The sequence below is a fragment of the Coffea arabica genome, chromosome 3e, assembly GCF_036785885.1.
Source record: "Coffea arabica cultivar ET-39 chromosome 3e, Coffea Arabica ET-39 HiFi, whole genome shotgun sequence".
Lineage (NCBI taxonomy): Eukaryota > Viridiplantae > Streptophyta > Magnoliopsida > Gentianales > Rubiaceae > Coffea > Coffea arabica.
This window is the reverse complement of record NC_092315.1, coordinates 8144295-8166315: the sequence shown is the minus strand read 5'-3', so window position 1 is coordinate 8166315 and position 22021 is coordinate 8144295. Positions and strand designations below refer to the sequence as shown.

The following is a 22021-nucleotide window of genomic DNA, read 5'->3' as shown; positions in this document are numbered from 1 at the left end:
ATACCTCAAATGATAATAGATTATCAAATCAATTAATTATCCGGATCCAAGACAATCAATTAATTAAACAACCATAAGCACTGCAACCAGAGAATATGCAAATACCAATAAATAAGAGAAAAAGATAAAATTAAATCGATCTCATAATTTTAGATGATTCAAAGCATCCGTTACTCCTTGACTAGAGAAAATGGATTTAGCTCATCGTTGATGGAAAAACCCCATACAAAGCTGAAGTGATAGTTGCGGCCATTATGTGGTAGGAGGAATTCACTACAGACCGCAAGGAAAAATCAAATGAAAAAGCTACAGGGAAATGATTCAATGCTTCAATGGCTCCTGACATCCGAGAGGCAACTACTACTAAGAAGCAAAGGAAGGAAAAGTCAAAGGTGTAAGCTAAGCTACAGGACGAAAGGCTAAGGAAGCCAGCCGTCTTCAGTCCTCTGCTGCTCTTGCCTTGTGCGGCGGCTCCCCTAGGGGAAGAAGAAGACTTTTCACTTCAGCCCTGCGTTCCTCCTTTTAATGCTGCCATCTGCGAATTACCAAAAAGGACTTGTATCTCCTTATTCCAGAAATGCCCTCGATTGCCTGCTATGTGAACTCTTTCTCGATAACTGTCAAATTGGCCTTTATTGTGATATTTTTGTTCTACTCCCTGAAATAAATGCAAATTACGAAAAGTGAGTAGAATCTAATAATTAATTCACATTGGGTTAAGTAATAGGGAAAATTAATAATAAAATTAACTATCAAATTGCAACCTATCAATAAACCTATATCTTCCCAACGATAATGTTTTCTCATTGGCAGCTGTTTGTGGCTTAATATTCGGACCCAAAGTAATTTTAGAGCCCCATCAGTCAAAACTAAATCTTTATGTAACAGGAATTATTTGTACATTAGCGTAGAAAGTGAATCATACTCCATAGGCCAGCACAAAAACCAAAATCATGTTACATTATTGATCATACATGAAGTAAACTGTGCAAAATTAATAAGCAGAATCCTCAAACAAGATGCCGCAGACACTACATGAAACATTTTTCTTTTTGAAATTTGCTGTCAACCTTCACCTGCTGATCCTGCTGTGGGATCAAGCAAATTGGTTTTCTCCATGCTCTGAGTTTTGCTCAACAACGTCCAAGACCACCGGAAAGAAGGCTTCCTCTTCTTGCGCGACCACCAGAAGGCAGGAGGAGGCTTCCAGAACAAACACATGCAGCCAAAGTTGAAAGTGCAACAGGATTACGGAGGAATGTTGCAGACCTTCCCTTTAAGTTGTATAGGAGAAGAGAGTTGGAGCCTTCATTGAAACTATCAAACATAATTTGTAAAAGAACATGATGGTTATAACCCTTGGTCAAGGCAATGGGAACAACAGAAGTATACAGTCTGCAAATTGGGAGCTTCAAAGTATACTTAAACCAAGAATCCTCATCTGCATATTTTCTCATCACCCACATATCAACAACATAAGTTGGATACCTACCAATAAAAACTGCAGAAAGACAACCACCCGAACTCCCTAAACATACATTCCAGTGAATGCTACCACCAGGGTACTCAGGTAATAGCATGGAATAAAATTGCTCAGTTTGGAGATCAAAGGCAACAACAAAAACATCCATGGAATTCCAATCTCTCATGACCCAATGCAAAGCCTTACCAATGAAAACACCTCTAACTTGATCATCAAAAGCTGTCGCACCCTCAAATGGTGAATCCAAAACCTTCCAAGAATTTGAATTAAAGCTATAAACCATGACTTCTATAGAAGGATTTTCAGTTAAAACTACCAACATGTAGTCATCAGTAACTTCGTTGTACCCAAAACCATAATGATGACTAGTTCCTCCAGGGTAATGTTTAGGGAACCACGGTAAATCCCATTTCTTTCGAGTTAAAGGATTCACAAAGGTCAGAGCTAAAGGTGCAGTTCCAAATAGTAAACCAAGACATATTAGGCCATTACATGATCCAAGGATTTGACATCCATAAAAATCATGAAGTTCATAAATACCATGATTTAGTTTATGGGAGATCTTGATTTTTTTAGCTCTTCCACATACTTCATCAAGATCAAAGCTAAGAATATCATGTACATTTATGGAGAAGAGTTTATGAGTGCCATAATTAGAACCTCCAACAAGAATACGAACTTCAGCCGAGTCAGACTCCTTTGTTCTGTCATAATGCATCTTGACGAATTGCAAATTGTCAATCTGAGCTTTCCATGATTTCGATACACACTGAAATCGTGCAAGAGCTTTCAGGGGTAACCTTATTAGCACCTCGGTGAAGAGCTGAGGAATATATGCAGACATGGTTGCAGACTTCAACTGTGATACAAGCAAGCAAGAAGGCAGCTACATATAAGATAAAGCAGTAACAGTTTTTTCTGGTATAAGGTTAGAAAAATAAGAAAAGCAAAGGATAAAAGAAAAGGAAAATTCTTACCAGTATGAAGTTTCTGACTTCTGCTCTTTTAATCACAGAATGATCCTCAAACACAGAAATGGGGCAGATTGATTGGTGCTTCGGAGTTTTTTTTTTTCTGTTTTTTTGGGGTGGTTGGGGGGGGGGGATGCTGAAAATATTTTCTGCTAGGTGCCTCCAAAGGGACTGAAAGAAACCAAATTTAGGGAGGAAGACAGGAAAATTGGGCGAGGGAGAAAACTGCTTTAGTAAATAAAGGAGGTGGAGATGGGATTGAGGAAAAAATACAAAAGATGGTTGTTGAAGATAAAGGTGTGAACAGAAGGATGGTTTCAAATGCTGGCTTCAAACACTTGAGGGACACATAAGATATCATCCGTTAAAGCACAAGCATTTAAAGTTAGTACTGATTTGCATCAGATCTATAAGAATTTTTGGCATGAGGAGGGGCGTAAACAATCACATCTCCAATTGGAGGAGACAATAAGTGGTCCAGGCGTGATCAATCTTGGAATGGATAGCTAGAAGTTGTAGATAAAAGAAAAGATTTTGTTTAAGCAATTGTTGAGGCTCTTGGTCCTCTCTGGACACAGAAGTGCTAATAAAGTGAGGTACAGTACACCGAGGTAAAGGAAAGTATTCAGAGGCTACAGTTTTAGGCCTTTGTTGGGAGAGAGCAGTGTGAGGAAGCACGACAGAAAACAATTTGGGGAGGAACAGAAAGGTAGATTATGACAAGTGAAGGGAAGAAAGCTGCTCAAAAGAGTGAAGAAGGTGGCAGTGGGGTTGAGGGAAGAGTACAAAAGGGGGTTGTTGGAGATGACAGGTGAAGTGTGAAGACAAGGATATTTTCACATGCTTAAACACTTATTTGAAGGCATATGTTTTAATCCGTTAAAGTAAGAGCACTTAAAAGTTATTGTCAACTTGCATCAGATTGATAAGAATTTTTGGCATGGAGGACAGGTATAAACTGTCAGACCTCCAATTGCAGGAGATAATTAATGGTCCAGATGTGATCAAGTTTGGAATGCATGGCTAGGATTTGTAGATAAAACAAAGGTTATTGTTTATACAATTGTCAAGGCCCTTGGTCCACTCTGGACTTCGAAACAGAGAGTAAGAAAGACAATTCTCAATCTTAGTTTGGATAAAGAGAAGCATTGTGAGGAAGTACAGTTGCAGGAAAGAAACCGAATCTAGGGAGCAACAGAGGAAGATTATAATGAGGGCAATGGAGAAAAGTGCTGAAGAGAGTGATAGAGGTGGAGGTGGGCCTGAGGGAAAAGTACAAAAGGGAGTTATAGGAGATAACAGGGAAGAGCGAACAATAAGATAGCTTCAAAAACTTAAACACTCGTCGAAGACAAGTTTAATCCGTTAAAATACGAGTATTTAAATTTATTGTTGATGTGCGTCAGTTTTATAAAATTTTTGGCATGGGGGACGCATGTAAACAATCACAGCTCCAATTATAAAAAACAAATTAAGGCCAAGAGATGACCAAGTTTGGAATCAATGGCTAGGATTTCCAGATGAAACAAAAGATGCTTATGCAATTGTTGAGGTGTCGGTCCTCTTTGGACATGTTAGGCAGGAAAGTCAGATGAAGTACAAATAGAAAATATTTAACAACCAGGATTTTAAGGCTCTGTTAGAATAGAGAGAAAGCCATATGGGGAAGTGAAGTGCAGGAAAGAGAGGTAAGGACAGTTAAAATCAATGCCTAGTCCATGTTGATTTACCAAAAATCCAGATTGAGAGAAAATGGGTAAATTCGTAGTCATTATAGCCAACTATTCACCTATAACACAGAATTTTGCAGGACACAATGCTGGAAAATGCAGTAAAATTATATAACTTCAAGCAAACAAAACATGAAAACAAGTAAAAATAACAAACTTTCTGCATACCAAAACACTCAAAAAAAAAAAAAGTAACCAACTTTTCATCACTTCATCAAACTTTTGCATCCCATAATAATATGACGTATGTGTTTGTGCCTTGTCCATCAAAGTTTACACCCATTAGAACAGTATAAACATTTGAAGTTATAATCTACTGTTTTCAAGAGGTTTTGCAAGACGTTAAGAATGTTCTGCTTGGTCAAAGTAATAAAATTAAGTATGTAAACTATGTATTACCTTATCACTGAATTCACGTTAACCAAAAGTTGAAACGTTTTTTTCCTAGTACAAATGTAAACTTTGAAGCACATGAAACAACAGCTCACATTGAATCATGTGAACCATATCTGTGTAAGAATTCTCCATATTACCCAGCAGAAGGTATAACTTTGCACTTTGTGTGATTGTTCACTAGCTCTTTGATTCCAAAGCTTAAACGAAGATTCCTCTGAAAAAAGGGGGCTAGGCATCCAATAACTAAATATTTTAGATTATTTGAGGAGTACTTTTGAGTTATTATTTTCCTGTGACAAGAGAAAAGAATCCACATATTTCTTCTTTTTCCTCAAATTAATATCAGCCAACATAGCAGTCACTATATCTTTTATTTTCCCTATAATTATAAAGGTCTTCAAAATTTTTCTTTATATAGGTCTTATTATTGATAGTTAAACATTTTAAGTTTTATGGAGTAATTTTTTCATTTATATTGACTAGTTGCAAATTTTCCTTCTACGTCTTTCATATACAGAGATTTGTTGCCCCTCTCTTTTCCTTCTCTTGGGAAGTTCCATCTAAGGAGATAAAGTACCATAAGGTAATCATAATTTATACGGTTGCCAATTATGAACGTACTCACTTTTCCGTAAATCGAGAAAATGCTCTTGATTAGCACTAAACACCACTGCCTCTCTTTTCTTGTCGATAAAGCCACTTTGAGAAACAGAAGTCTTTTCCATCTTTGACATTGCTTGAGCTGAGGAAAAAGTTTGACCATTTTTGGCATTTTTGTTGCAAATCTTTGATGGTTATAACTTGTGAATCCTGATACAAGCTCCAGCGACAATCTTATCAACTTCAGAGGAGCCTAAAGTTTTTCTTCTACAGTAATGAAGTTTGATAAATTGTGGTCTATAATTTTGAGAAGAGCATAATGTTGATGCAAAATTGTCCAAGAGTCAAGACTTGTAACCTTAAGAGCACCTCAACAAATGGCAATTTCTTAGGAATATTGTCAGACATGGTTGAAGTTTTCAGCTTTGCAACAAGAAGGACAACAAGTATGGTGATTCTTCCTTAATATATAGACCAAATTCAGAAGATTCCAAATCCTACTGTACCATAATGAAGACATACAAGTAATAAATAGTTCCTAAACCAAGCAGAAACAAATTTGGAAAATTGAAACATTCCAACACCTTCGTCTATGTGAAACCAAAGGTTTTAAGGACTGTTAATTGTTCATGATTAATAATTCAACTGTAACTTAAGCTATTAGTTTTGTGTTGTTTCCGAAATTAGGACGTCTCTTTAACTCGAAGAGTTAATAGGAGAGGTGTCAACCAAAGTTTCATTCAGCAATTTTAAAATGGTCAGCCCTCTTAGTTTAACTAAAATAGTAGAATTGGTTTGCGTAACAAGTAATGATAGAGATTGTATTCGTATGTGATTCATGATTCAGAACCCTTCAGATTTGTGTATCACTAACAAATATCCAATAAACCCATTAATTAAGTGGCACTAAAGTTTGGTTAAACATTTGAAATTCCACAATCATTTGAATAGCAAAAACATAACCATCTATGACCTGGAGAAATTTATTTTATACACATGCAACAAAAATCTAATAGTTGGAAGCCTCTTACCTGTCTCCTAATATCAATTAGTACAGAAACCCATAATATTAAATCTCACACTCATTAATATAAATTAATGGCATGCTCTGTAACACACTAGTATGAATATTTCTCAAGTTTCCAGATTCATTGATCATTTATTCATACAAAAGCTTGCCTATTATCACCTTTGATAGGCAACGAAGGTTAACTTCTTGAGGTGCTGAATGCTCTCAGCTAAGAGTTCTTTGGCAAAATACAATGGTAAAGGGCATTATTCTCCAAACTAATAGTGATGACTTTCGAATCCTGATATTTAGGCCACAAGAAGATTCTTAAACTTAATTTAGAAGCAAGTTAAAATCATATCCCCCAATTCCCTCAAAAACAGAAGGTAATGGAAATATAACATTTATGACAACATTCAAAAGAAAAAACTGACAAGCAATTGAACTTACCACAACATTATTTTGCATGCTACTACTACCATAAACAAAAGCAACTACTTCTTCTCCTTCTTTATCCAGTACTGCTTTCGGTTCTTTCTCCTTTTCTTCACCTTCCTCCACCGCGGTAACCACCACCATAAAGAAGGCTTCGTCCTTCTGCCAATAGCACACAAAGGTGTAAGAAGGCTTTCTGGAAAAAACACGTCACCAGACTAAAAAGTGCCACTGAAACACAAGAATGATGTATTTTTCATCTTCAAGTCATATAGTAGAAGATACTTAAAAGTGCCACTGGATCACAAGAATGATGTATTTTTCATCTTCAAGTCATATAGTAGAAGATAGTTAGAGTTAATGTGAATAAGAACTTGCTGACAGTAATCATTCAACTATGAAACAGGAATTACAGAGCTATAATGCCAATACATTGACAGCTGTGACATAAACTTAATTGAAGAATCATCAACTCCATGCTTTTCATCACCAACAAATCCGCAACAAAAATGTACAATCCTACTCTGGAAAGCTACAGAAAGACTAACATCCAAATTCCTTAAACTTATTTGCCACTCCATTAGATGCTACCATTGTGATTTTGAGGTGACAGATCATGACTAAATAGCAAAGTTGATTGACCAAAAGGCAGCAACAAATGCAGCCAGAGAACACGAATCTCACATAATCCAATCAAAGCATTATCAACAAACACAACCATGGCTCCTTCCAGAATCCCATTTTAGGCTATAAACCATGACGTAACAGGATGTCTGCTAACGCTATTTGAGCCAAAACTAACAATTTATAGTCAATAGTAGACTTTTCATTGCACCAAAAACCATATTCATATCTAGGTTCCTAGACTCAAGAACTCCACAAAACCTTGTAAATCCCTTTTCTTTCGAGTTACATAATTCCAAAACAACACAGCAAATGGTGAAGTTTGCTAGAATAAACCACTATATACTAGGCCATTACATGATCCTAACATTTGACATCCATAACAATCACCAAGCTCGTAACAGCACAATGTGTAACTTCAAAAGAAAGGTTGATTTTTTTCGCCTTCTTTTTCATCGCAAACAACATCAGAACCAAAGCTAAAGATCAATGAACATTTGTACAGTAGAGTTTGTACTTGCCATAGTGAAGCCCTCCATTAGAATGCGAACTCCAGCTAAATTCCGACTGTTTTGGGTTGTCAATTTTTGCCCTCCATGATTTTGATATGGACTGAAATCTGCGCTCCATGGTTAAACTGGATTTTCAGCTATGCTGCTTCAAAGGAAAACAAAAAGAGACGCTAATTTAGTACTAACAACATTTGAAACTTAGCAATATCTTGACCAATTGTAATGAAGTAAAATAAAAAGAAAACAAGTATATGTTGGGTTGAAATCCCAAAATCCAAAAAACCAAAAAGTGGTAAAGAAGATTAAAAGTAATACAACAAGAAAAACCTGTCAAAAGGGTGGAAAGGTGGAACCCTTTGTGCTGATTCTGATTCTTCAATCCCACAAAGATTTGAAACCAAGAAATTGGTGGGATTTTGCTAAAGCGTATAAGCTTTTCTTTTGTCCATTTTTTTTTTGGGGTACGATTTCTTTCGTCTAATTGAATTATAGTCCTTTTAAGTGTTTGGTCATCCGCACCAAAAATTATAGAGAAGGTTAGGAAATTTGAAGTTGTAAGCTTATGCCTTATGGCTGCTGGACTACCGCTCAAAAAAATGGTTGCTTAATTTTCGAGTGGTTGTACCATGTGCAGTTGCGCTTGTACGTAGATTAGTCCATCTCGTGAATCATGCATCAATTCATTGTTTTGTAGATTATTCCTAGAATATATTTAACAAAAATCTTATAGTAGATTATATTTTTCACTCTTTTGTTGGACAAAAATTCCTCAACCCGAAAATTATCTCGCTTGCTTAACTCAATTTACTGAATATTTTATATTAAGAATAACGTTAGAATTTTTTTTTACTAATCGTCGTATATCCAAACTTGACATCTTCTTAGAACTAAAAGAAGCATACGAAAGAGAATATTTATTTTTTTATTTTTTCCATTTATTTGGGTCATGAATCATAATCATTCTATTTAAATGAAGCAATTTCTTTATATTTGTGGACTCAATGGGGGATACAATTCCTTTTGATGTTAATCCTTTCTAGTTAGTTTGAATAAGCAACATTGTCAGGGTTAATATTTTAATGTGACAATAGTTCTTGCATTAATTGTTTAAATTACCTTTCCAATCAACCATATATAGACATGTTTACAACTCCAAAACCGTCGATTTCGATTTAAAAGCTAATGGTTTTGATTCTTTTGAAAGGTGGAACTTGAACCAGAATCGGCTCTTATAAGGATAGTTACGGTGAGTCGGTGACAGTTCTTGAACATTTGGTTCTAGTCCGATTTATTCCGATTACGATTCTGATTTCTTCCGATTATGGTTTCAATTCTTTTAGTTATGTTTAAACACTTATTCTTATAAAATTGATTTGGGAAATGTAATTTGGACTCTTTTTTTGTTATCTGCACTCCTACCATTTATTTTATCATATAATTTAATAAATGAAAAATATTTGATTAAAATGATAATAGAAGTGTGATTAACAAAAATAGGAGTGCAAATAACATTTCCCATTGATTTTAAGAAATGTGACAATGGATATAAAAAAAATAAGAACTTTATTATATTATCATGTGGAAGGAAAAAAAGATGCAAAATTCATGAAAAAAAATTTCATTGTTGATTAGATTAGATTGGCTTAGATGTACATTAGTCATGGGGTATAAACTTATTAAAAGAATGGGACAACGAGTTGTTGAGTTTGGATTGGAATTGTTGGTATTAGATGCTGACTTAGTAGATATTTTTTTAGATGGTTTGAATAGATTCTAAATCGCCGATTCCAATTTTGATTCAAAATTTGGATAAACCTCCGAATCTCTGAACCTCTAGTTAGGGTTATAGTTCTAGTTTCTAAAATTTGATTCCAATTTTAGTTCAACAAGTCGTCGAATCAAAATCGATTCGATTTCGATTCAAATCTAAATCATGATCACTCTTATTCATAAGGTCTTGACTCGTGCAAAGGTAACATCCAAAAATATGCTTTAACATCAAAATTTTGGATGTTGCAGAATCAAAGGGTCTTATTTTTTTCCTAATTATTTTTTTAGGGTGGGATCTTTTGCAATAATAATAATAATAATAATAATTAGTAATCGACACCTATGATCATTTCTATATTTTGGGGATCCAAGAAATCCTCCCAATGAGTAAAAGACAGTAGACCGTGCATACCAACCGGAAGTACTCAAAACCACTTTCGAACACAAAAGTCGCTATTCCATCTTTGCCTCGGACAATCACTCAAATCCCATTTCAAGTCCCTAACTCCACTCCACCTTCCTTTCCCAATTCCCCAACTTTCCTTCCTTTCAAACCCCAAATTTTCACCCCAAAATTGTTCTCTAATGCAAACCTTGGATACCCTTTGAAGTCTTCTTCGAGAGTTTCTTGCTCTAAAGGTGAGTTCTTGGTTGATTCCTGTTTTTCTTGTATACATGTGTAGCTATAATTGATGGGAAATTTTTGTACTTTGCAAGATTTCTGATGTGGGTTTTGTGAAAATTTTGATCTTTATGGTGTTTGTAAGAAATTTTTGGCTGTTGAATGAGTATTAGAGGCTTTGGGTTATTTTTCAATGATGGCACCACCAACTTCTAGAAGAAAGAAATGGACTGAGGCAGAAGAGAGGACTTTAATAGATAAGTATGGTGAGATGGTCTGTGATGGAACTTTAGCTAAAATGAAAACTAGGGAGAAAAAATTTAAGCCTATTGCCTTGTATGTTAATTCTGTACACCATGTTAGGGACCCCGTTACATACCCTTGGCAGTGGACTTGGAAAGATGTGTCAGTAAAAGTGCAGAATATGAGGCATCAGTATGCTTTGGTTAAGCAGAAGATTAAGAAAATGGAGTCTGTTGGCGATTCGGGTTGCGGGGATGAGTTTGATTGGATGGAGGGGCTGACGTATTGGTCGAATTTTCTTAGCTATAAGGAGGTTTTTGGTGACGTGTCAGTTGTACACAATAGTTGCGATTCATTAGCGATTGTCGGAGATTGTAATGATAATGATGGGGGTTTTGATGGTGGCGTTCATGGGATGGATATGACTCAGTTTGATCATCTGGGTCATGTGGGTGATGATGATTTTGCACCTGGTCTTGATGGGGTCGATAATGGGATTATCAGTTTGGGGTTCCATTATGAGCGTGAGGAAGGAGAGGAGAATTTTAATGGAGGTAATAAAAGTAATAGTCATGTAAAAGAGGATGGGGATGATGGATTCGTTTATGAAGGCACTGAGCCTACTGGTTCTGATACAAGGAAGAAGAGTAAGGTCTCAAAAGGGTTGGAAAAGAAGGCATGGAGGTTTCTGGCAAACCAATTGGGACAGCTAAGGGAAATGGAAACCCAATTTGAGCAGCGTGAAGCTGATAGAGAACGGGAGAGGTTGAGGAGAGAACGCCTTCTCATGGAAATTGAGCAGGAACGAGACATGAAATGGCAAGAAAGAGAAAAGGAGAGGGAAGAAAGGGAAATATCTAGGGAGAAGCTGAGAAAACAGAGGATTCTTGAATGGGAGACCATGGAAAAGGAAATTGAAGACCGGGAAAGGAGAAGACGAGATGAAGACTTAATGTTTGAGAGGCAATGGGAGGAAAGGATGAATAGGAGTAGATTGGAATGGGAGAAGAGGATGGATGACATGTTAAGTCAGCACAGAGCACAAATGAGCCAGATACAGACTCGATTAGTTCACGAACAACAGAGTCTCACTAGTCAGTTGCTTGGTATTGTTTCACAGTGGACGGGTCATCCAACTGGTCTCTCTGACCACACTGGTGCTAGTAGCCATTATCTTAATCAGATGATACAAAATCTTCACCATGTAAATGGTTTGGTGCATGGTGATGCAAGGGTTGATGGTGATAACCAAGAAGATCAATTTATCGTGGATGGCTGATAGTATCATTGCTCCCTTTGATATAACACAAAAATACAGAGTTGCAGAATTGTAGAGGTCTGTAATCTTGCAAGATCTTTTATTACATTTTGTTCTTTGTATCCTCCCCTTTTTCTCTTATTCTTTTCTTGCCTATTTTAGTGTAGGTTAAATGTTCTCTGCTCCAATTTTTTGATGTAACTAGTGTTCTAAGCTGACCAAAAGGCCAGTTGTGTTTTCTATACAATGCAGCCATCACTTGTCATATTGCCTTAAGTCTTGTTTGTTCTGACGTCTGAAGGTGATTATATCAGATATTGTCATTTTATAAGGCTTTACTAAGCAGTGAAAGTAACATCTACCCTAATTTGACTTAAATTTGTACCTTTTTCTGTTGGGTATCCTAATTTGACTTAAATTTGTTGTTTTTGACAAGACCACATCTGTGTTTTGTATTCCAGCATCAGTTATGTGCACTTTGAGCAATTCTTTGGGCCTCTGGCTGCTCTGCCATATTTGAAGCTGAGATTACTAATATTTTGTGGTCCAGCATATTACAGAAAGCAGAAATACCTTGAGACAAATGACACTCTTTCATGCATAGGTTATTGGCGTTGTTTTTAAGTGATCTAATCAAGTAGATTTTTTTACACTATATATCCCGAACATGAAAAGATGTGAATATGTTATTCATGAATGGAGTTCAGAGACAATCTTCAATTCAAGTGTACATGCACAAAGGTTACCTTATCCAATGACCCTTGCAGTAGCTTTTCTTTTTATTTGTTCCCTTCTCTCAGGCAGATCTATTATATTCCATACAAAAGTTAAATGAAGTATTGGTTGAGGACTCATTATTTTCTAAGTGATTGGTTTTAGCATTTTTATTTGTACTCCATCCTGGAGCAGAAGTTCAGTCTGAAAGGCATTTCTTGTTTGGAGCAAAGCCTATGCCTGTGTTGTCAATATTTAGGCTGTGCTTTAACTTAATTTCCATTTGGTGGAAGTTGATCCTTAAACCTGATTTACTTACTTTAGGCTTTCTTTGAATGGCTTATTCAATTTGATTGAATTAGCATAGATTACAGTGAGTCACTCATGTTTTGGATGAGAAACATAGATTCTTACTGCTGTTCACCCAATTACAGAGTTGCATACGCTGATGATTGTATCCTTGTAAACTTGAAGCCATAACAATATAATTTAGTTAGCATGACCGTGTTGGTGAGCTCTCGTTATTGTGTGATTTGGGATTTGTGTTCTGATTTTGCTTCGAGTACAGTGGGCGATGTCGTGGTCATATATTTACCCGGGGAAGCTCTTTTCCATCTGGACCCCAACTTAATTTGTCAATTTGTTGGCTTTGCTCCTGTGCAGAGCCGAATGAGATAGCAGTTACAGGCTTCACTTGCTTTCCAGGAGATGGAATGGTCTTTTCCCATTTAAACAAGTTGACCTGTGATTTAAATGCGATTTTTTTCTTATGTGTCTACATGTAAATGGTCTTTTCTCATGCTTAAGATCTCTGTTTCACAGTCTTTGTTTCGTGTCCATATCATAGATCTGCATTCAATTCATGATACTGAATTTTGTAGATCATCCAAGTGAACTGTTGTCCTGCGTCTGGTTCAATTTCTGTTTTGGCCTATGGCATGTGGCATTCACATTATGCTTATTCTTTTCTCTTAGATGTACCTTATGAAAGTTTTAATATAAAGCGATGCACGATGCACTTTTGCCATCAGACCTCTGGTTGAGTTAGCATGCTGCTTCTGCCTGTTTGGCGGCCCATTCTGTCTTTAATCCTTTGATTCCTTTCTAGCTGACTTTCAATTGATGCTTAAGGATCTTTTCTGCTGGCTGTGCTGCTCTAGTCGATTGCTTGCATTTGGTTACCATCCAAACCATGATTGTGCTTTGTTCAAACTATCAAGAAACTGAATAGGGAGGTAAGGCCTTGATGAGGGCATGTATCTAAATTTCAGCTTTGCTTAGACTTTGAAACTTGCCCCTCAAGAGTCAATCTACATTGATCTTACAAAATGCAATCTCAACCAAGATGTTTCATGGCAAATTGTTGGATAATATGCGACTTTGATGCATGATGTCCCCAACTTTTGATGGGTGTTGGAGAAATTGAAACAAAAAAAAAAAAACATTTGTTTGGTTGATCATATGGTGCAAAATGATAGTTCTTGAAAGTTGCTAATAAGTTAACCTCGGATAGCACAACATAGGATTTTAGCGTATTTACTTCCATTCGAGAAAATGAGTCCCTTCATCATCAACTAACGAGTAGATTAAGCTTATGATATTAAGAAGTTAAAAAGATGATGATTACCAACAACTTTATGAAAACATGATTCATACTTTTTTATTGCAATTACGACCATAAACTTTGAACTAGCCTATCTCCAAATGGTACAACAATTTCACATTCAACTCAATAAGACACTAAAATCAATTTTTTTTTTTTGACACAGGGATATCCGGGCCTTTGGTGCGACTAATCCCCTGCGACTCGAGAGAAGATGTCCATTCCTCTCGAACACGTTAACCTGGGATTCGATTCTTGGTGGTCATATCCTAAAGAGGAGCAACACACCACACGAGCTACCCCGCATTGGGTCACTAATATCTATCTTGATGTATGAAATTTTTATTACCCAAAAAAAAAAACACACACACACACACTAGTAATTTAAACCAGCAACATGAAGAGAAATTCCATTTCTGCTCGTGTTGTTGGAAAGTCAATGTCATTGGGCTATCCTCCAAAAGAATAGGATCATTTATATTGTTCCTACAATTGTCTCCTCTAGCATAATTTCCTCACTGTCCCAAAATCACACAATTGTTGTGTACTTTGCCTCTCTCTCATAAGACCCTTTCTCCTCTTCTCTTAGCACACTATATATTCACTGCAAGTAGATACTTGTCCCATATCCTCTGTGTTTCTCTATCTCTATCTTATTTCAGAGACGAGAGTCTTACAAAAGAAAGTTACTGACATTAAAGGCCTTTCACGGAGAAAATGGCAAGCCTAAAGGAAACAGGGAATATTGCAAAATGTCTTGAAGAAAAATTCCCCTCTGTGGATATCAACAAAGAACTAAATCCTGGACAAGATAGAAGTTTTGTAGTGGATCCTATATCATCTAAGATAGCCAGTTCGACGGAGACAAAGGTAAACACATTTTGCTAATTTTGAAGATCTTGTTCATCTCAATGAAAACTTAATCATCGTATATCATTAAAATTCACCAAGGCTGCGTTTGAATCGAGGGATTTGACGAAAGATTTGAAACCTTCATCAAATTCCTCAATCGAAATAAAGAAGTCTAGTTGACAGATAAAAATATCATGGCCGACAACTGGATGTTTTTTTTGCTAAGTAGGATTCAAATATTTTGGTTTGACGTCATATCAATTATCCTGTTGTTTTGCAGTCCAAGGACCAAGGGGAAGGAAACAAGGGAAGTGACAATAGGCCACAGAAGTTTGTGTAGGTTCTCCTTGATTCAGAAGTGCATGGCATTTTGTGTATCCTCCATCCCGTGAAAGATGACAATTTCATACATGACCATTTTTGGGTTACGAGGGACCTAGGTTTAGTGTTCTTGTTTTTTCTCGAGTGTATACATGGTAAGTCATCAGTTCTACTAGGGCAATTTCATAACCTAAAAACTCTTTTGACAAGGGGCACATTTTTTTTTCCCTCTCTTCAAATTGTGTTATTCAATTCCTTGTGTTGTTGTAACAATATATACAGTGTTGATTAATTTGAAAAATATTTTTTTTTTATTTTCTTATGTTTAATTGAGGCCAAATCATACTCACTATGAACCAGATGGTCACTAAGAGGGAATCAAATAACAAGAAGAGGGATAGTTCAATGTAATTTGCATGTGAATCATAATCTACGTTTATTATTTTTTCGTTGCTCATCTAACTAAAACATCCTAAGAAACTTGATTTTTTTTTTCCTTAAGAAACCTGATTACCTGCACGTCTTTATAATCATTTACCTAGTTTTGCATGGTAGCTATGTAAGATTGGTAACAATATCTGCAACTTTTATTGCATTCTTTTTCTTGTGGTTTGACTTTTATATCCTAAATTTTTTGTTGTAACGTATTGGATTGTATACTATTTTACTCACCCCATGCTTATGTATTCCAAACTAAGTTGAAAAAAATGCTATTTTTTTGAAAAGAAAAAAAACCTCATAGATCCAAAACAATACACCTTTTCATCCTCATCCTACAAACCATAAAATAATAAATAAACACTGAATAAACAAAAGTAAGAAAATCAAACTAATTTGCCTCAATAAAAAAGGGGATTGGGGGAGTGAGAGGTCTGTGATTTTGCTAGGTGTGTTATAATCTTAGATGCACTAAAAGATCTAATAAATTCGAAGTAATTTCAGTATTCAAACTTCATTTCTAATAACAAATGGAGTGAAGGGCTAAATTCAAGCCTTTCCATCCCAAATCATTTTTAACAAATAAAGTGGGGAGCTAATTAAATTTACACTTTCATTCTTAAATCCACAATCTGATGCATTAATGTCTCGTAGCATTAGCGTTGGAATTTGTGCAATGGATATAAATTTAGGATGGAGGGATTTGGATTTAACTCCTCCTAACGACACATAGGAGCGTTTTATTAAACAGAAAAAAAATTTGTTAGAAACACTTTGATAAGGGTAGCTAGATCTATGGTTTACCTATTTTGAATATTTTCCTTTTCCAAATAATTCTGAATATACTCGTAGTTGGATTGTTAACAACCCTTCTTCACGACCCCCACAAAAAAAACCCGCCAAACCAAGCAAAGCATATAAAACCAAGGAAAGGATTAGGAAACCCCGCTTTTTCAACTTAATCATATAGCCGCACCCTATAAACCCTACAGGTTCCGTACTATATAAAATCATCACTTTTGGAGTCAGAATCTGAAGATCTTCACCTTGAATCTGCCAGCAGCAGAGACACGAATTAATGGCGAAGAAGAAGCATGCATCAAAGAGGCTCCAAAGAAAGGAGAAAAGAATTGTCAAGTTTAACTTCTACATTCCTCCAGAAGTATGTGAGAATATTCTCGTCAGGGTGGATGTCAAGAATCTCTGCAGATTCAAGTGCGTCTGCCATGGATGGTATGATCTGATCTCCAGCTCTCGTTTCACCAAGAAACAATTTGAGCTATTAAAACCAGACCCCGAGCGAAACCCTGATCGAATATTCATGATCTACCCACATGCCACCATTGATATGAATGCTTGTATTGGCAGCCAAAAATACAACGACGGCAGAAATCTGATGAATAAAAAGGTTCGCTATCCAAAGCCGTCTTCTTTCGGTTCTTTGCGAATCATGGGTTCTTGCGATGGCTTAGTATCCTTGATGAGTGAATACAATAAAAACAAGGTTATATTGATGTGGAATCCTTCCACAAAAGATTTACTTACTTTAGATGTGCCTGAATCTGAATCCGTTGGTTATGGTCATGAGTTTTATTGGTTTGGCCACAATGATTGCAGCAGTAATAATGGTAGTTACAAATTAGTTTTATGCCTTCGCACCACTTTGTATAATCCTATTTATACAATATATGTACTCAACTCAAACTCGAACTCGAACTCGAATTCGAGCAGAAGTTTGTACCACTGGACAAGGACTGCCGAACTGCAACTAATATCACAAATGCCTTATGGACGGAGATTGCATGGATGTAGGGGCACCTTACTAAACGGCATAGTTCATTGGCCATCATATTGCGAGGTGACTGCTTATCATCTATCAGAAGCCACAGTTAGGAGGATAGCAGTGCCCAGTATCAATCATGGTGATGGTCATGGTTGGGATCAATGCTTTACATTGGGGGTTTTTGATGGATGCCTTGGTGCAATTTGTAAGCCGCCTGAGAATAAATTCGAAATATGGATAATGAAAGAATACGGCGTTGGTGAATCATGGACTAAGTATGCGCAAGTAGAATGGTTTACGAAATCCAAATGTTTGAGGCCACTAGGGTTTTTGAAGAATGGAGAGATGATGGTGGATATTGATGGCAGGACTTTGGTGAGGTATAGTAATAATTGGAAGACTGGAAAAGTTGTTATATCTCACAGTCACAGGTCGAATGACTCAGATGCAATCACATACGTCCCAAGTTTTATTTCACCGAAGGAAATTGAATTCAAGTAGCAGGTGCTGGCTGAACAACATAACATAGATCGTGGAGATGGTGTCTTGCAGATATTATCAAGACAAAACAGACCGGGTATATTATCTGATTTTTTTTTTAAATTTTTTTTTGGATTGAATTAATTGGTTTCTATTGGAACTTTTACCTTTTTTGGTCTGAGTTTATATTAAGTTCTCTTTCTAGTTTCCGGAAGCTAGTTATCTAAATGTCTGTCTTTCAATTTTTTTTTTAATCCATCCATGTGTTTTCTTTGTTTGTGATTTAGACCGACACTAAGTTTTCATGTAGGCTATATTTTGGCAAAAGTTTTCATATGCTTTGGTGCATTACAATTGGACACGTCTTAATAGCAAAATGACTTTTCTATGAAAAAATAGTAATTGAGGTTTGTGTTGATGAGCGTCATTTGACAAGTCCTTTAGCAAGATAGAATTAAAAAGATTTATCATTATCTTACGGAGTAACTTTATTTTGCACCTCCATTTTTCTACTTTGCGCCATAAACTTCAATTTCGAACACTTTGCGCTCTAAACTATCAATTTGGATATTTGGCACCCTAAATTCACAAGTTCATCGCATTTAAATTCAATCAATGATAACGTTAGCAAAATTAACGATTTAAAGGATCATACAAATCAATGATCCTTTGCTGAAAGCGATCAAAAGGAGTCAAGGTACCACAATTATAAGAAAATGATACATTATCTTTAATTTGTAATTTTTTTATCTCATTAATTTTACTAACCATATCAGTGATTGTGGAACATACAAATCAATGACAATATATTGAAAGTGGTTAAAAGAAGCCATCGCAAGAACCCATAATTCGCTCATTTAGGACAGCTGAAACCGGCTAAAGTCTAAACCTCAAATTGCTAAAGGCCTAAACAACCCAACTTCTTTATTACCAAAATTAGATTCCATATGGTTCACTACTACTAGAGGTGGCAATTTGTCCCAAGTCCCAATGGGTTATCCATGCCCATGGGGACTTTGGGCGGGATGGGTATTGGATTTTGATATTGGGTTTAAAATGGGACAAATCCCAATTGTACCCATTAATTGATGGGAATACTTGGGAAATACTTGGGTACCTATTGGGCTCAAATAACAAGGGCTCTGTTTGGTTTAGCTATTTTTGGGGGGTATTTTTGAAATATTTTATTATAGCAGTGTATATGAAAAATTTTTACTATAAATTTTTTTTGAAATATTTGATATACTAATATGGATGGGATGTTTTTTGAGTTATTGTATATTACTGTAACATTGTATTTGAAAAACTTATTTTTTGAAAAAATAGCCAATCCAAACGGAGTCTTAGATTAAAAAATTATCTTTAACAATTTTTATAGTCATACTAGAGAATATAATCTAGTAGTTTTCCTAGTCATTATCCACAAGAATTTTCAACATTTCAGTCAATTTAGACCTGTCATCTTTGGACAATGATGAGGATAAATATTCAACACCTTAAGTACCTTGGTCATCTTGATATATGTTGGAATATGACTGTATATCTATTTTTTCCTTTATTTGTTAATCCAATTTTTTATGGGAATCCTGAGTATAAAGCACTTGCATGTTTATTTAATAAAACTAAAAAAAATTTAATAAATCAAAAATATTAAAATTATATAAAAAATAAAAATGAATTAAAGGAAAAAAAATATGTAGAAAATAGATTTGGGTATTGGGCGGGATCAATTTAAACCCATCCCAAAGTGATCCCGCCCAAGTTAGTCCCAAAACACATATGGGTAAGGTTGGGCCCAAACCCATATGACTCGGTTCCATCACAAACCTAAGCAAATCCCGCCCATCCCGCCCATTTTGCCACCTCTAACTACTACCCTTAAAATCATTGACAGAAACAAAAAGATACAAGAATAATGGCCCAATTTATTCTTTTCCATAAAAATTAAGGTGCTGCTACCTCAAACTAAATGGTGTGTGCATTTGTGCGTATGACTACGTATTGTTGTGTGTCTATCTACTTACTAAAGTGTGAGTGTGTTTTGAGTTATATCTAGATCTAAGTACTAAACGTTAGGGGAAAATTATAGAAAAAAGGGGAAGGGGACAGGCCTTACTTGTAATTAAAGGGTTGGTGTCTAAAAAATATATATATATATTTCTATAATAATTGTGTCCATTTTATCATTTGTCCAAAGATGTTCCTCAAGATAAATTAATATGAAGAGCTCAAGGTCAACTTGTCCATATATACTTTATGGTACCCAAATGCAAGTTGCTTACAACAAGATACTGAAATTCTCTTTTCTTTTTTTCTCTTATTTTTTGTAATTTCCTGCTTCAAGAGATGGGAGGTGCTTACAACAAACTATAAGACTAGCACCCGTTGACAAACTACAAAGTTTTGCCCAAACATCTACAATCCCATTTTGTAGATACTAAAATGACAGCTAATATATGGCATACAATTTCGGAATAATGTGGCAGCATCATGCTCTCAAGGTACAGTTGGAATCCTCTATGCCACTACTCGGTGGCAAACTATAAAACCAGCACCCGTTGATAAACTACAAAGTTTAGCCCAAACATCTACAATCCCATTTTGCTGCAAGCTGTTCAAAATGACTAGTGAGTGAGATACTAAAATGACAGAGATCAGAAATCAGTCTAGAATTGTTAAATCATTGCGGAATTATGACACAGATCAGAGAAAATCCCATCAGATTAGTTAGTTGCTGCTGGTTGCCTTATTATTTGCCTTCACCAATAAGTGTACAAAAGCTCGGCCTCTGAGTCTCCTATGGATATATACAATGTATTCTAGTAGGCAAGAAACAGCTAATATATGGTGTACATTTTCGGAATAATATGACGGCATCATGCTCAAGGCAGGCAAATTATAAAATTCCCTCTTCCGAAGGTGGGGCCAATTGGCCATAACATGAATAGGAGTTTACGGCTTAGCGAGATTTCGTGTATTGCCTGCGAATATATATATATACTCTCTCCATCTTTTTATAACTGACGTTTAAGGTTTTGCACACCAATTAAAAAAAGTTTTTCATTGTTTAAATCTGTATACTACTTTCCTTTTGTACCCTCATTAATTGTCCAATTCACCAATGTTTTCTCTCACCAGAGTACTAAATGGTACTGTTTTACTAGGCCAAAAGCAATGCAATAATTACTAGGAGTAGTAATTAAGAACCATGTATTGGAAAAGAGAGATAAAAGGGTAAAATTGTGAAAAAATAATTAATACTGTATGGGGATAATAAAACGACAGATAAAAGTACACTAGAGCAAATTTCTTAAACGTCAGTTATAAAAAAAGGGAGGGAGTATTAGACTTGTTTCAAATATGAGTTTACTTCCATAATTGATTAGTTTTATAATTTAAACGATAATCATGAACTCTAGATATTGGTTTTTAATCATGCCTCTGTGGACAGGATGAGGGAATTCTATCCACTTGCTAAAAAAAGAAGGAATTCTATCCACCTGCATGGAGTTTCTTTCAATATTATGATCCATGATTTACGTTGGGGGTCTTTTGATGGAAGCCTTGTGCAACTTGCAAGCTGACTGGGGACAAATTTCAAACATGGGTGATGAAAGGATCTGTTTGGTTGGAAGTAAAATGTTTTCCTTGGGAAAATATTTTCCGTGGAAGTAATTTTCCATGAAAATCATTTCTCTTTCATCATTTTCAGGTGTTTAGTTAGCTTATTGAAAATATTTTCTTACTTCATTTTTCTGGTGTTTGTTTAACTTTTGAAATATTTTCACTTTTATCTCTATCTTTACTTTCTACACATTATAACTACATACTTCTTCCCATGCAAAATAAGAAAATTTATCTCATTGTTTAACTTTAAAAAATCTTGGAGAAACGTATATATGAATAAAAAATATCTCCTTAAGCAATAAACAAATTCCTGGCCATTTAGTGTCAAATATCAATCACATGCAATGCTTATTGTGACATATATCTTGCACTCTCACTGCTAAAAGTTGCTCTAGAAAAGAATGTCCCTATTATACATAATTAATTATACTAGCATAGGATGAGCAGGATGAGATTTTTTTTTATTTTGAATATACTAGGGGGAGGGTTGGGTTGGGTTAGGTGGTACGGGGGAGGGAGTGTAAGGAAGAGGTCTTGGATTCGAGTCCTC

The 22021-nt window shown here is 35.7% G+C and overlaps 3 protein-coding genes across 12 annotated transcripts; 2 read left to right on the top strand and 1 right to left on the bottom strand.

The window, feature by feature from the left end:
* Nucleotides 1-125: 125 nt before the first annotated feature.
* LOC113737043 (F-box/kelch-repeat protein At3g06240) lies at nucleotides 126-8401 on the bottom strand. Of its 6 annotated transcripts, none has more exons than XR_011842463.1 (5): nucleotides 8088-8398; nucleotides 7770-7902; nucleotides 6640-6786; nucleotides 1071-2342; nucleotides 126-658 (listed from the first exon to the last, which is right to left on the bottom strand). XR_011842463.1 is itself a non-coding variant. In XM_072084654.1 (4 exons), exons 3-4 carry the CDS (start codon nucleotides 6766-6768, stop codon nucleotides 1134-1136), a joined length of 1338 nt encoding a protein of 445 aa, XP_071940755.1. In that variant the 5' UTR covers nucleotides 6769-6786; nucleotides 7766-7905; nucleotides 8088-8401; the 3' UTR covers nucleotides 862-1133. The 6 variants fall into 6 exon arrangements, 4 of the variants coding, with proteins under 4 accessions (XP_071940755.1, XP_027120096.1, XP_027120095.1 ...); XR_011842462.1 differs by having other exon boundaries at nucleotides 1077-2342; XM_072084654.1 differs by lacking the exon at nucleotides 126-658 and having other exon boundaries at nucleotides 862-2342; nucleotides 7766-7905; nucleotides 8088-8401.
* A 1473-nt stretch (nucleotides 8402-9874) lies between these two features.
* On the top strand, nucleotides 9875-15457 carry LOC113736352 (uncharacterized). Of its 5 annotated transcripts, XR_011842460.1 has the most exons (4): nucleotides 9876-11731; nucleotides 13499-13602; nucleotides 14137-14840; nucleotides 15103-15457. XR_011842460.1 is itself a non-coding variant. In XM_072084652.1 (2 exons), the coding sequence occupies exon 2, from the start codon at nucleotides 10346-10348 to the stop codon at nucleotides 11672-11674; it is 1329 nt and encodes a 442-aa protein (XP_071940753.1). In that variant the 5' UTR covers nucleotides 9875-10169; nucleotides 10248-10345; the 3' UTR covers nucleotides 11675-11929. The 5 variants fall into 5 exon arrangements, 3 of the variants coding, with proteins under 3 accessions (XP_071940753.1, XP_071940752.1, XP_071940754.1); XR_011842461.1 differs by lacking the exon at nucleotides 13499-13602; XM_072084652.1 differs by lacking the exons at nucleotides 13499-13602; nucleotides 14137-14840; nucleotides 15103-15457 and having other exon boundaries at nucleotides 9875-10169; nucleotides 10248-11929.
* A 1202-nt stretch (nucleotides 15458-16659) lies between these two features.
* LOC113737271 (F-box/kelch-repeat protein At3g23880-like) lies at nucleotides 16660-17865 on the top strand. Its single transcript, XM_027264523.1, has one exon. It carries the CDS (start codon nucleotides 16660-16662, stop codon nucleotides 17863-17865), a length of 1206 nt encoding a protein of 401 aa, XP_027120324.1.
* Nucleotides 17866-22021: the final 4156 nt, after the last annotated feature.